This window comes from Desmodus rotundus, chromosome 11, assembly GCF_022682495.2.
Source record: "Desmodus rotundus isolate HL8 chromosome 11, HLdesRot8A.1, whole genome shotgun sequence".
Taxonomy (NCBI): Eukaryota; Metazoa; Chordata; class Mammalia; order Chiroptera; family Phyllostomidae; genus Desmodus; species Desmodus rotundus.
The window spans coordinates 81,116,074-81,132,178 of NC_071397.1; the positions used below are offsets into that span (position 1 = coordinate 81,116,074).

Sequence of the window (16,105 nt, forward strand, 5' to 3'; positions counted from 1 at the left end):
TTTTCTGCTCCCATAGATCCAACCAGCACGTTTATGGTAATGACTTCCAAATCAATGCAATGAATTCCGATCTCTAGTTCTCTTCATAAGGATCCAGCAATTGTTAGTTTTCGCCAAATCTTATAAACACAATCGTTTTTCGAAAGACACACTTGGATCTAAAAATTTTCATCCAAACTACCTTGCAAGTTTTCAAATTTTTCTCGAGTCCCATAGAAGCCTTCAGGAGATCTGCAATTGGCAGCTGTACATATACGGCAAACTTCGCGTGTCTCAAAATTGAAGTTCTGATATTTTTATACACGGGGATGTTCAAATTAGAAACCTAGATTTCTCCTTTTTTCTTCTTGTGGATTTAGTCACCAAATCCTACTTTCTCAGTGTGTTTGGCTTGGGTTACTGCAATGGCCTTTCCTGGTCTTACTTCCTCCAGTACTGCTTTTTCCCAGTCTTTTCAGAGCTTCTAGAACGAGCTTTTGAAATAAGCAATCTGATGTCATCGTCCATGCTTTATATCCTTCGCGGCTCCCTACTACCTTGAGGATAAAAATCCTGCTCCTAAACATGCTGCACAAGGCCCTTCGTGATCCTGTCCACTTGTTCAGGTTCAGCTCAGCTTTCACTGTGCATCCGAAACTCCAGCATGATGAAATATTGGTGGTGGCCCATGTGTATGGGCCTTAGTATATGTCTGCTCAGTTTGCCATAACACTCAGTTTAGAAATTAACTCCTCTGGAAAGCCTTTCCTGACCGGGCTCAGGTGAGGGGCTATTTCTATTTGTTCGCCTAGCATTTATTGTAGAACCCTATCAAAAACACTTATACTATTATGCTACAAACCCCGCTGAAGTTTGACTACCTGCCTGCTCTTTTGACAGAGAACTCCTTGACCTTCAGGGTAGGTGATCGTTCCATGAACACCCTGGAATATAGAAGAAAACTCAAGTTTTTAAACATGGATTTGATTTTGGGCATTTTGTACTCAAGATTCCAGATGATATCTATGTGAAAATTTCTAGTTGGCAGTTAGAAATACTGGGGGAATTCAGAACAGGAGCCAGGGTTACAGATGTAGAATATACCAAAGTAATATTTGCAACTATAAGGGTAGAAGGGGAAAATCCAGAAAAAAATATGCAACAGAAAAATAAAACAAACAAAAGATGCAACATGTATCTTGGTGAAAGCTTCTATTACAGTGGCAGGCAATGCCAGAGACAAAGAGAAACAGGAGAGGTAAGTGCAGTGTTAAAGTTAAGGAAAAAGTAGAGACAAAGGTGTTAATGACCCAGAACACTGGGGTACGGAGCATTTCTTCACATGGCCGGGAAACTGCTTGATTTGGTCCCTCCCTCCATCCTGTGTTCATTCCTTGTCCCTTCTGCCTGTGAGCAGCTGGTTTTTCAGTCTCTCTGATGAGCATTTCTGGACACATTAGGGCTTCTGCACATACTATTTCTAATGCTCCCAGTACATCCTCCTGCCTACTTGACCCACCTTATAGAAACTAACCCATCCACTTCTTTCCACTTGGTCTCATAATTCCTTCATACCCTTTTACTGCTTATATGTTTAATTTTGTGACTTATTACAGTTACTTTCAATCATTAGACTGTCAGTTCTGTAAGTAGAGGGACTATTTCCATTTAATTCACCATTATACCACCTGTATCATATTCCACCCTCATGCCAGAAAAACAGCAGGCATTCAACATGTACATGTTAAATGAATAAATAACAAAGATGCCAGAGGGGTGAGGAGTGAGGATGGGGATCACTGATCGAGCGAGGGCTGGAAGAATGTGGGAGGGGAACTGTCAGCCATAGAAAGGAAGGGCACTTCTTTCTTGAGATCTGAAAGCAGCAGAGAAGGAAGGTGAAATTACAGAAATACAAAGAAGGTAGGAATGAGAAGTTGAGGCAATTAATGTTGGATTCTTCTCTTCAAGAAATAATGGAGACTTGTGGTCAAGATGGCAGCATAGGCAGACATGGCTCACCTCTTTGCACAACCACATCAAGATTACAACTAAAATATAGAACCACCATCGCTTAGAACCATCAGAAATAGAGTTGAATGGAAGTCTGACAACTACACAATTAAAGAACCCATATGTGTCCTGACTGGTAGGAGGGGCACAGATGTGAAACAGACTGGTCCCTCACCCATGTGTGGTGGATAAAAATTTGGGAGGGATATCTTGGGAGCGAGGAGTCCCAACCCCATACTACAACCCCAGCCCAGGGTTCCAGTGCCAGGAATATAAGTTCCCACAATTTCTGGCTGCAAAAACCAGCAGGGATTGAGTCAGTGTAAAAAACTGCTGGAGCCCCAAGCAACAACAGCTACCAAGGCTCAACTACAAGAGGAGGCTGTACTCAGCCCACACAAAGGGTGCATCTTGAGGGCCCAGCTTGGGTGATAGGGGAGGCTGTGCCACTGGACCCTATAGGACACCTACTACATTAGGCCACACTAACAAAACACAGAGTCAAAGCAGCTCTACATAATACAGAGAAACAAACACAGGGAGGCTGCCAACATAAGGAGACAAAGAAGCATGGCCCAAATGAAAGAACAGATCAAAACTCCTGAAAAAGAGCTGAATGAAATGGAGATAAGCAATCAATCAGATGCATAGCTCAAAACACTGGTTATTAGGATGCTCAAGGAACTTAGTGAGGACCTCAGCAGCATTAAAAAAGATCCAGTCAGAAAAGAAGTATATACTAATTGAAATAAAGAACAATTTACAGGGAAACAACAGTAGAGTAGATGAAGCTAAGAATCAAATCAATGATTTGGAACATAAAGAAGCGAAAAACAATCAGAACAAGAAGAATAAGAAAGAATCCAAAAAAAAAAAAAAAATGAGGATAGACTAAGATTCTAGGGCAACTTCAAGTGTTCCAACATTCACATCATAGGGGTGCCAGAAAGAGAAGAGAAAGAGCAGGAAATTGCTCAAATATCTATTTGAAAAACAGATGAAAATTTAGAAGAAATTTAGGTGAAAAATAGAAAAAAATGAAAGAAACTTCCCTAATTTGGTGAAGGAAAAAGACATGCAAGTTTAGGAAGCAAAGACTCCCAAACAAGATGGATACAAAGAGGATCGCTCCAAGACACATCATAATTAAAATGCAAAGGTTAAAGATAAAGAGAGACTCTTAAAAGCAGCAAGAGAAAAGAAGTTAGTTACCTGCAGGGGAGTTCCCATAAGACTGTCAGCTTATTTCTCAAAAGAAACTCTGCAGGCTAGAAAGGATTAGCAAGAAATATTCAAAGTCATGAAAAGCAAGGACTTACCACCAAGATTGCTCTACCCAGCAAAGTTATCACTTAGAATCAAAGGGCAGATAAAGAACTTCCCAGACATAAAAAAAACTAAAGGAGTTCGTCATCACCAAACCATTATTATATGAAATGTTAAAGGGACTTATTTAAGAAAAAGAAGATCAAAACTATGAATAAAATGGGAATAAATACAAATCAATAACTGAATCTAAAAAACAAAGACAGAATCATGTATACAGAGAGCATTCTGATGGTTCCCAGAGGGGAGGGGGTTGTGGGGGAATGGGTGAAGAGGTGATGGGATTAAGAAGTACAAATAAGGAGTTACAGAATAGCCATGGGGATGTAAAGTCCAGCACAGGAAGTGGTGCAGCCAAAGAACTCATATGCATGACCGATGGACATGAACAATGGTGGGGGAACTGCCTGAGGGAGTGGGGAATGCTAGGTGGAAGGGGGAAAAAGGGGGAAAATCAGGACAACTGTAATAGCATAATCAATAAAATATAATTTTAAAAAATGTGGAGACAAAGTCAAGTTGAAGGAAGAGCGTAGGTGCTTCAGAAAGGTGGACGTTATTTTGGCCAGGCACTGTAAGCAATGGGGTAGGGAATCAGTCAGGAAGAACAATGAAAGGGTGATCAAGACCATGGGCCTCACTAAGGCTGGAATTCCATATATGACACAGAGATGACCGATACAATTGTGTGATTTTCTTCAGCAGGGATAAAACTCCAGGGCAGAAGTGAGAAAAATGGACAACTGGTTTACCCCCAGGCCTGGGGACTAGTAAGACAAACATGCTAACAACACACTCTGAGTACTATGTATGTATCTGGCATCAAACAGGTAAATATTTGCTCCCATGCGTTTACTTCCTGGTGGTCTAAGTGACCTGGTTAGAGTGAAAACTGCAGATAACCAGGAAGGCAGGAAACATCACAATGCCACGCCTCTGTCCCCTTTTTAAAAAATTCCTGAAAACTAAAGAATCATTTGGATTTTCCACTTCCTCTTTTGGATAGAACTATTCCCTAAAGATTGGAGACTAGGAAAGAAAACTGGACAGAAGGAAGGAGACCTGGGCATACTGGGCCAGAGCTGGGGTGTCAAACTCATTTTCACTGGGGGCCACATCAGCCTTGCGGTTGCCTTCAAAGGGCCGAATGTAATTGTAGGACTGCATAAATGTAACTACTCCTGAACTAGGGGCAGGGAGCTTGGCACTGCCGCCAGGTAGAAACAAGGTGCTGGCCGGATAAAACAAGGTGGAGGGCAGGATTTGGCCGGAGGGCCAGATTCGGCTAGCGGGCCTTGTGTTTGCCACCTGCGGACTAGAGATTCCAGAATGATACCTATGTGAGCATTTCTATTTGCAGTTAGAAATACTTGGGGAATTCAGACCAGGAGTTTCACGAAGTCCACTGTCCCCCTTTGCGCACTGCTAAATGTCTGCCTGTGTGTCTCCGACAGAGGCCAGGTCGGACTTGGAGAGTAACAAGCATCAAAGAACAGTCGCGCCCATTTGTTTACCCAATCCTTTATTCAGTAAACATTTATTCATACCCGCTTTGAAACAGATGCTTGGAATTCAGCCTTGAATAAGACAGTCCCTGTCTTCAAGGAACTTTTAAGGCCTTATATTTCTATCCAAAGAGGAAGGAAAAGAAGAAAAAGGCATGTACGTGAGCCATGCTGGGAGAAGCAGTCAATTATTCTTTTCCCTTTGACCTAATTTCCTTTACCTAACCTTTCCCTCCTTCCATCTTTATTATAAAGACCCACAGGTTTTATGAAACAATTGTCTTTATTTTTAATAAAATTCAAACACTTATTTTTGAATTTGAATCTTATTTTTAATAAGTTTCAAAAGATAGCAGATCCTCATTATTTGTAGATTTCCTATTTGCAAATTCGCCTACTTACTAAAATTTGTTTGTAACCCCCAAACCAATTCTTACGGAGCTTTCGGTCATTTAAATACATGCGCAGGCGCAGGCGGTGAGAAACCGGGCTGCCCAATGCACGCCCCTTCTCGGCTGAGGTCGGAGCGCAGTAAGCTGCCAGTGCTGGGGCACGTTTCTAATGCCCTCCCCGGGTTGTCTTACTGTGAATGAGTGTCCTTTCTGTGGTTTGTGTAATGCCATGCTTTTTGCACTTCTGTGCTTTTTGTTGGTGATTTTGCTATTTAACATGGTCCCTGAGCAGAGTTGAAGTGCTACCTAGTGTGACCAAGTGCACAGAGGTTGATGCGCCGTATAGAGAAAACACATGAGCTAGGTAAGTTTTGTTGAGGCGCGAGCTATAGTGCTGTTGAATATGAGTTTGACTTTAATGAATCAACAATCTACATATATTAAATAAAGTGTCCATAAACAGAATATATGTAACAAGGTTATGTATGGATTGATAAAAATGTTGTGACCACAGGCTCACAGGGACTGAATCCTATATTTCCCCTAGAGGCGTTTATTCAGTATTTGCTGATTTACTGTTTGTGACAAATCTATAGAACATAACTACTCTGAATAATGAGAATTGACTGTATATTTTTCAGCATGGCTTCCGTGCATCTGCCACATAACAATTTTACTGTTCTTAGTTGCCACCTTCTTTACTGTTATTCCTGACATATCTCTGAAGTTTTGGAGAGTTCTGTCTCAGTCAAATCATAATTGTTCATTGAGACTATCCTATAGTAAAGTACTAAGGTGGGGACTTTGGGAGAATATGACTACTATACAGCTGATTCCCACCGGTTTCACATAGCTACGTGTACTGGCTTATAGACTGTTCTACACTCGGGTCAACTGGAAGTTTATGTTCAGAGATCAAGGGGCCCAAAGTAGGTACTATTCCGCTGAGAGGTTGGAAGAGCTTTCTTGAACAAAATTGTGTCTACAAAGGCGGCTTTCAGGAACATAATGGAGTATCTGCCAAAGATTAGCATATTTAGGGTAGGGTCTGGACATTTTTTTTAAATTGAGGTAACTTATTTATTATGTAAGTTTTGGGTGGGCAACATTATAATTTGACATCTGTATATACTGTATTGTGTTCACCACCAAAAGTTTCCATCTGTTGCCATACAATTGACCCCCCTTAACTGTTCTGCCTTCCCTCCACCTCCCCTTCCTCTGGTAACTACCACTCTGTTGTCTGCCTCTGAATATTTTGGTTTGTTTGTTCATTTGTTTTTATTAATGTTCCATATATAAGTGAAATTACACAGAACTTGTCTTTTTTTCCTTCTGACTTATTTCACTTAGCATAATACCGTCAAGGTCCTTCCATGTTGTTGTAAATGGCAGGACTTTGCCTTTTTAATGGCTGAGTAGTATTCCATTACACACACGGCACATTTTTACCCATTATCTGTCAATGGACATGTAGATTGTTTCCATTTCATGGCTATTGTAAATAAGGCAGTAATGAACATGGATGTTTGGGCATGGGTATTTTTACATAATGATCTAAAGTGATTTTGAGGCATAGCAGTTTGAGAAAGATTAATGTAGTGTATGCTAAATTGGCAACATGTAAGGGTAAGAATGCTCAGATCCAATTCTTGACTTGTCTGAAGCTGACTAGTAGCCTATAAGTGTGGACTGTTGTTATCCCTACTGTCTCCTCCCTTTCTTCCCCCTTCCTCTGGTTTGAATCTCAACCCTTCCCTACCCTTCCCATGAAGGATTTCAGTTTCCCTCCCAACAAACCACAGTAAGCAGACACAGACATCGAGGGCAAATGTAGGTATACGTAATTTGGCACTGAGGTAGAAGGTGTTAAATGCAGTATACCACAAGGTTATGGGACAAAATGCGATCCCTCTGACCAAGTGGCAATTCTGGACAGCCTGTCCATAGCCCAATCTAAGAGACTCCTTATTCCTCATCATCTCATTGTATGTACATATGTATGTATGTATATGTGCACATATAGTCAATATGTATTATTATTTAAAATACTGCTTTGTCATGTTGCTTTGAAATTTGCTATTCAGTTGTCTTCTTTAATAGGTTTATACCCACTATGTGTATCTAAGCATAAACCATTTTGTTGATATTTATAATGTAGACATCAGCAGCTATAACAGACTAAATAATTACACAAGGTATTTGTGGTAATCAAAAGTTGCAATAAAAAAACGTATTCCTGCTAGTAAGTTTAAGGACTGGGCAATAAGCAGCCTTCGTGACCTTGTAGGAATGTTTTCCTACAGTTATCCGGGGTGCGATACTTTGTAGTCAGTGACTAGAAATGACATGGCAGCATTTTTTCTCAAAGGAGTTGTCAACCTTTGGAGGTCTGTCACACGGTCTGTCTGTGTTGTGTAAGATGCACCGATGTGTAAGAGGCTGCTGCTTAAACACACTGACAGTAGTGGGGAAGCAGCGATAGGGGTACAAAGAAAGAAAAGACCCCTTAAGTGCAGAAAAGTTCAGTAAAAGAGTGATAAAAGCAAATCTGTTCCAATATGTTGAAAGAGATCAATTATATATATGGTTTATGTGGCTAAAAGAGACATTTATACAAAGAAGGTTCTTCCCTTGTTGTATCAGCCAAAGGAGAACCACATTAAAATTAGAGGCCATTATAACAATGTTATTGTAACTGCTAAGCAATAACAAGAATATTAGCATACAGTTCATTTTCAATGGTTTATGGAAAGAGTAGCATACAGTTAATTTATCAAGCAAAGGAAATAAATGGTAGTGAAGAGCTATCTGAACTAAAGCAAGAGACATTTTTATATAAACTCATCATGTTGAAGCTTGCATAGCTGGCTGGATACAACTTTATGTGAAACTGTTGTTTTTAAGTAGGGTAGTCTTGAACTCCAACTACTACTTATATAGTTGCTGGAAATGAAAAAAATGAAAGCAAAATTTCATTTACAGGATCTCAAAATAAGAAAAATTTTAATTTAGGGAAAAACACATATCCACACACACACAGTATTATCCACACCCTTCTACTAAAAGAGAACAGTTCACAGTGGTGGGTCTGTGTGATCTGGACCCCAGGGAAGATCTGACAATGTCTGGACGACACTTTTGATCATTAGAACTTGAGGGGGTTGGTGCTTCTGGCATCTAGTGGACAGAGGCCAGAGATGCCACTATACACCCTACAAATGCATAGCACATCCCCCCCAAATGAAGAATTTTTCTCTAGCCCCACATGCAATAGTGCCAAGGTTGAGAAGCCCTGGAGTACTTGACAGAACAAGGGGACAGCAGAGTCAGGGTGCCGGAGGACTGAAAAAGGTCATACTGATTGTCAAGTCAGAAGCCAGCGTGACTGATAAGCATCAATTCCACCACTATCTACAGGACAAGTTACAACTAGGAGTGATTGGTTGCTGGTTCTCTCAATAACATTTCACATTTGAGATCTGTAAGATTGTGAGAGGGTGTTACTCACTTTTAGGTTGACCATTAAAAATAGAATCATGAAGAGCAAACGCTACCAAACAGCCGTCAGGGTCACTGTCAGAGAGAGCAGTACTGGGCCAAGCAGAACATGGGTTCGACAGGCGCCACATTACTTACTTTATACTTTTTGTATACTCATTATTCAGAGATTAAAAATCCCTACTTGAAGCAGTTCCAATAAAGCACTGATAACTTCTTATCAATGATGAAATCTTTATTGAGAATTTATATTATTCTCCAAACTGAGTTTTCATGGAAGATCCGAGTAAGAAAATGAGATAGAGGCAGGGCTCAGAGATTCAAATCAGCTGGATAATCAGTGGGCTGCTGGAATAAAAAACAATTTCATGCTTATTCTGTTTAGTATAAATTTTAAGTAACTTGAGTTACGAAGACGTCAAGGAAATGACAGACTGGACCTCCCCGCTCCAAACCTGGTTTTGGGGTAGAGACTGCAGAGGGATTCTCTCACAGTCCATTTATTTCAGAACCATAGCCAATTACCTGGTTCGTACCCCCAGGTTAGATAAACTGAAAGGTAAGCAGCCAGTCGGGTACCTGTTTGTTGAGGGTACTAGGGTCCCGGAAACTTGGAGGGAACTGCCCAGGGTAGCGAGGAACACAGCTGCTCGGGGAAGAGACAGAGCAGCGCTGCGGTGCGTGTGTCAAACCCAACGCTGAGGCAAAGGCACGGAAAGGAGAACGCGCAGCAGGCTGGTACCGAGGGAAGTCAAGACCTGATGGGTCCCTTTCAGGGTACGAGAGATCCTGAAGGCTCCGAAAGCTTCTCTGCGCAGAACAGTTAGGGACTTCATTTTTGAAAGTGGACTCTGCGGGTGTGAAGTGACTCACACTGGCTTTGCAGCCATGTCACTGGGGTCCCACTCACTTTCTCTGTGGGACACAGATATTTTCAAAGGCAAATGACACTTTTTAAGTCAATAATTTTTCCTTAAAATACTTCTGCTATTGAAACAAATTATGGGGAAAAAGAAATACGTATCAGTGTTGCTTGCACTAAGACTCTTCATGGGATACAAATTCTTCACTTTTACTTATAAGATTTTGATTTTGTTCTCTTCAAGTAAAGGAAAAAAAATTCAAATATTCTTGAATTTTAAAGCAAATCCAAGCATAAATTATCTCTTTAATAATAAATCACATAACTGCATTTTCCTTGATAAATAATACTAAAGTATAAAAAGATATAAATATCATTCTTTAGCAATAGGAAGGACGCAATAATAATTATGATTGTATTTTCAATGATTTAGTGTATATTAACTAACTTCTAGGTATTTAGAAAACCTGCTTGGCTATACCAAAATAACTACTGTCTATTATAAATTTGTTGTTGGACTTAACGCAGTAATAAAATCCTATTATTCCTATGGTTAAAAATAATGTAGATGAACTCCTGGTACAAAGGCCAGTATATGGAAAAACATTTTGTTCCAAATGAAGTGGTTTTTGAAAATAGTGATATATGGCTTTGAATCCAGGCTTTAATAAACTGCCTACTTTTAGGATGAAGAGGGTGAATGAAAATTAGATATTTTTTAGACTAAGACAGACACATGCACATTAAAGGCAAATTATTTATTTTCTACTGTTTTTCTGAGAGGTTGACAGAATTATCAATGTAAAATATTGTGTGTGTGTGTGTGTGTGTGTGTGTGTCTGGCTGGAAGAGAAACCACCATGGAGTTAGTTACATGATCCCTTTGCGTTCTCTCTGTTTTGTTTTGTACTAGACAACAAAGCAGCTGGCCCTGAACTGAAGGGGAATATGCACTTTGTTTTAGGAGCCTGCTCTCTTTTGAACTGACCCAGTCAGGTAAAAAAAGGAAAATAATTACAACTGTTGTCACACGAAGAGATAAGATATAACAGATATTTTTTATAATTACCTTAGAATGGCAAAACCAGAAACTATTATTCACTTGCTGATTTTTCAGAGAAAGACATGAACAAAAACATCATAGTAATTTCTCCACATTCACAGATAAAATCTGACATTCATGTGCATAATTGTTATTATATGTCTGGCCTTAAAGAAAACATATTTGGTTTTGTCAATGTTTAAACATTTACAGAAGATAGAGGGTAATTTTCTACTTTGGTGTTTTTTTTTTAATAAGTATTCTCAGAAATTGAAAAAAAGTCATTTTAGGAATTAAAAAAAAAGAAAATTAGGCATTTTAGTACCTTGAAACTGTGAAACAGAATTGTCTGTACTAATGAGAAAGATGTTCAGGGTATACTGTGAAAGAAAAGCATCAGAATATTAATTATGACCCTGGTTTCATAGAAACATAGACATGAATAAAGACATGTATATTTACACACGCAGAGAACATTTTAAACAGGAAATGCAAGTCAGAGTGAACATAAATATTAGCAGGACAGTTTTATTTTTCATGTACAGTATTCTTTATTGGTTGAATTTTTAAAACTATGACCATATATCACTTTAATACAATAACCTAAAATAATTTTTAAAAAATTTTTAAAGGAATTTTAACAACTTTCCTCTCCAAATAAATGAATGACATAGGTACAGCAAATGATACAGGTTAAATAAAAAAGCCTAAAAAAAAACCCCTCTTAAAAAACCAAAGTTGTCAGCAGGGGTTTTTCTTTTCTTTTCTTGTTTGAATCCTCACCCAAGGATGCTTTTTTATTGTTTTTTAGAAAGAGAGAGGAAAAGTCGGCGGGGGGGGGACAGAAAAACATCAGTTGGTTGCCTTCTTATATGTGCCTGGACTTGGGGTAGAACCTGCAAACCGGGTATGTGTCCTGACCAGGAATCAAACCCGGGACCTTTCAGTCTACAGACAACGCGGCCAGCCAACTTAACCACACTGACCAGGGCTGCTGCTGCTGTTTTTTTTTTTTTTAAGCTTCTGAGTTTCTTTGTTCCTGGAATGCACCAATATTCTCCCCCTCTATTACATGCAAATTTACAGCACACTGTAATAAAAATGTTCTGGAATGAGCTTGAGGAAAACATTCTTCTACTCTCCCATCCCGGTGACACAGGTAATTACTGATTCGCTGGGGACTCAAGCCTGTTGTGGAGAATCACGAAGTCAAGCCTGTGCCCTCCTCCTGCAGCGGGAGAGCAAACACTTCCATCACCAGCTACCATTTCAATGACCCAGATGCAACGCTGGAAGGGACCTGGCACATTTAGCAACAGGACAGGTGTGTTCCACTTGGAAGAACTTAATAAGATCCAGCAGCTGCCAAGCTATTAAAAGGTATAATTTTACTTCTCATTCTGCAGTTTGAATAGAAATAATTTAAAAAGAAAATAATTCTGGAGGTTTCTTTTCTTTTCTTTTTCCTTAAAAAGTATAAAGAATGCAATTCTAAAGACTTCCACATGAAGAAGGGTACAATGAAATAAATATAAAACAGGGATGTGAAAAATCAATGTGACACAGAACGTGGCCAGCTGTGCAGGCGACAGCTGTCTGGGTCAGTGACTCGGTGGTGGGGGAAACTGGGCACTGGCCTGAGAACATGGAGCTGGAGCCCCAAATTAGGACTGTCGCTTCGAATGAGACTCTTCCAGCCTTTCTGGACCTTGATTTCCTCATCTGTAAAATGAAGGGAGCTGACCAGAACCACAGGGACAGCCCCTGATGTTCCTTCCAGGTCACCAGTTCTAGAATTCTCTGAACTCAGGACTCTCCCCAACTTCCAGTCACTTTTCAGAGACAACTTCTCATGTTCTTCTTCTTCTTTTAACATATCTTACATATGACAACAAAAGTAAAACCTGCACACGAAATTAGACATCTGATAGAATTTGTGGTAGGTTTATAAGGCAGGGTCTTGATAAAATCAAACCATACACATTTTGATGAAGGAACGAAGCTGAAGACATGCATCCATGCCAGGTGCTAAGGAAGCCCAGGCACATATTTCTCAAGGGCTGGCTGCCTGAGTAAGGGCGCATGACTCAGAGTGCACCTGAGGTAATTTGATTACCAGGGTCAACATTGCCGTTTCTCAGGAACTTCTTTTTACATAAGTGTAGATCATTCTTCACACTTTCTCCCACAGACAGTGAAACATTATCAAACTATACACGTGGTACATTCCTAAGAGGAAAAATATATGTAGGAGTCTATTCTAACACATGGATTCGGACAAAGCAGGTCAAATCATGTTCTTCAACAAAAGAAATCTATGTATCTCCAACTTTAAAGCCCAATTCGAGTTCCATCGCCTTCACGAGAACCTTGCTGCGCCCCTGCCCTTTGATTCTTATCTTCTGCAACTCCCTTGCTTTGCCTAGTTTATGTTTTTAAGTGCTTTACTTTGTATGTCTGCAAGTTCCTTGAGGTCTATGAGAATTAGGGTTCGGGCAGCAGTGGGTTAGCCCGAAGCACTCCTCCGGGATCAGGAAGAACTGGTCTGATGTGATGTGAATATGAAGGTGTATTTTAAGCACGATCGGTCTGTGAGAGGAAGAGGCACAGAAAATCAAAAAACTCAACCACAGTGTAAACTAAGACTGTGATGCAGTGAGTTCTAAGTAGAGGAGTGGCACACGTAGGGAGAGCTGGGGAGTCTGGGAAGCAGGTAAGAGGTCCGTATCCATGGTAACACAGGAGCATCAGGAAGAGGAAGGGGTGATGCCAACTTCACAGGCAGCCAGTAAAAATTCCTTGAATCTCCTCTGGCTGAGTCAGAATTAGTTCAAGGCTATTGGTTAGGGACATGCAGAGGCGGAGGTTAGGTAACCCCAATTTCAAAGATCAGCATGCTGGAGCATCAGGGATACCAGTAAGCCACTACAAGTAAAACCGTGTCTCTCATGGCTTCTCACACAGTTCCAGACACAGACTACAAATATTATTAGCTGTCCTGGTGACTCCTTGTGCCAGTGTTACAAATATTTTGAAAATTTACATTACCATCTTCCTAAATTCTTAAATGTCGTGAATTCCAAACAGTGGAAAGTACACATGTAGCAATTGCCCATAGTAAAATTCCTTGCCAACCCTTCCAACTGCATCCCGTGTAGTCCCCATGCCGTCCCAGGCAGCCTTCGCCATATACCCTTGCTGTGTGTGCAGCTGGTGCTTTACCGAGAAACCGTTTTCCTCTCAGTTCCCTGCAGTACAGGCTGTTCATTCTCACACAAGCCACGAGCCACGGGAGTTAGCACTGGCCTCTTAGCTCTCTGTTGCTGATTTTGGGCATATATATTCAAAGCACTCCTCGTTGGGTGCCTTCACACCTGGCTGGAACATGCTCTGTGTAGCCTCATAGACGCCGCTACCCTCGGACATCAGAGTCACTCTAACACAATGGTTCTCAATGTTGGCTGCACGTTAAAATCACCTGGAAAGCTTTTGAAGTCTACCCACACCGAGGTTCCATTCCAGACCAATTGAATCAATTTGTGGGTGTGGGGACAAGCATCATTTTTTTTTTTAATTTCTTAGGTGATTTCAATGTAAAGCCAAGGTTGAGACATGAGACATCTGCTTGACCACAAGAATTCAGGACTTCAGCTCTTGGTTCAGTATCCCCTTGACCCCAACTCTTGCAATCATTCTGGCATTTTAATGTCCAAGGAAACAATCTATCCAACACTTGGACATAGTTCCTTCGCCAGCTCAATTCTAATAACAGGTTCTTCACTTTGACTTCAGCTCTTACATACATCTCTGTGAATTTATCATAACCTCGAGCTGCTTAACATCTGAAATACTAATTAAACAAGCTTCTTGATTTACAGGCCATAGTTCCAGTCTGTTAGCTCCAATTCTGCATGACACTATGCCTCCACGTGGGCATGGGTGGCTTATGGCAACCTTGCAGAGAACTTTGCTTTCTAAGTTGGCCAGTCTTCTGATTCCACATCTTTTCCAATCTGGCTGATCTTCCATAACTTAATAATTCCATAATTTTTGCTGTCAAATCTCTTATGATTTTGGCCTCGATCACACCCACAACTCCAACTATTTATATATCAAACCAAATCTGTCTTTTCTACCACTATGTCCTAGACGCTGAGTATGACTGAAGGAAAAAACCCAACTACACAGAACTATGCCCCCTCCATTTTTACGGTACTCAGATAGCAGCTCCTAGAGCACTCAGAAATCCTGTCATGTGTCCCAAATGAGCTTCTGCCCTATTGTCCTCACATGCATTCCAACAGTCACTATTCCTCCTACCTCACGCCTTTCGCCCTCACATCTGACGTGGGCCTTCCTTTCTGTTTTTGAGAACATAAAGATATCCTTGATTTCCAGATTCCACTTTATTAACTTATTCACAGCCTCATTCATATTAACCTGTCTCAGACAGGTACTGCTGTAAGCTCAGCACTAGTGGCATTTTTGGCCGGACAATCCTTTGAGGAGGAGGGCTGTCCTGTGCATTAAAGGATGTTTAGCAACATCTCTGACCTCTAACCACTAGATGCTATAGTATCGCCTTCCTTGAAGATATTTGCAAAGAGATCTCCAGACACTGCCAGATGTCTCTTTGGAGGCGAAATCACCCTGAGTTGAGAACCATTGCTCTAGCCAATAATAACCTATCAACCTGTCTTTGCAACAAAAACCTCCTGCTTTCTCCAAGACCCTGCGTGCTTTATCTATCTTCAACCTCAACCTGTCCATTGGCTTTGTCTTCTTAGAATATAATTTGATGTGTCACTCCAGTATTTAAAAAGTCACTCCTAGAACTGGGTCTCCCTCCAGCGACTGCTTGACTTTTTTTTTCCTTCAAGTGAAGCTCTGGGAATGAGTTCCATGAGTTCACCTGCTGAGGCCCATTCTCCTCTTCAATCCTTGCGGTGCTACCATCAACCCCGATACCAGGGCAAAGGTGCCAAATGCATAGACAACCTGACTGACTGGCATTTCTGAAACGACTGACTGTACCCTCCTAGCACCTCTCTTCTCCCTGGCTTCCAGGGCAGTTCTTCTTCTTTTTTTTTTTTCCTGGCTCTTTCCTCCCTCTTTGTTTATTCTTTCTTAATATTCTCTTCGTTTGATTGCCCTTTAAATGTTAGTGTTCAACGGGGATTCTGTCCTTGGACTTTTCTCTCAGAACTCCACAATGCTTGTTCTGAGCCATCTCCTTCATTACAAGCTTCAACTCTACTGATGTAATACAATAAATACTAACTCCTCCCCATTTTATTTCGAAGCCCTACCTTCTCTCAAGTTCTAACCCTGAATGTACCTGGAAGCACCATAAGCACCACTAACAACCCAAAATATCTAAAAGTGAACTCATCACATTCTACTCCCTACCACTCCTTGTCTGTATCTCCCCTAACCTTCCTATTCTTTTATTATTTCTGTGATACCACTATCCATTCACTTATAT

General features: G+C 40.6%; 1 protein-coding gene across 10 annotated transcripts in view; it reads right to left on the reverse strand.

Annotated features, from left to right (window-relative positions):
• Positions 1–16,105, reverse strand: part of AHI1 (Abelson helper integration site 1) — a 183,274-nt gene that overhangs the window by 21,077 nt on the left and 146,092 nt on the right. The window contains exon 24 of one of the 10 annotated variants that reach the window (XM_053913965.2): positions 11,260–11,848. The exons of 8 other annotated variants lie outside the window; for them this stretch is intronic. In XM_053913965.2, the coding sequence (XP_053769940.1) occupies positions 11,822–11,848 (27 nt within the window). In that variant the 3' untranslated portion in view covers positions 11,260–11,821. Of the gene's footprint in view, positions 1–11,259; positions 11,849–11,995; positions 13,210–16,105 lie in introns of those variants that run through there. One more of the 10 variants, XM_053913967.2, reaches the window with a different exon arrangement.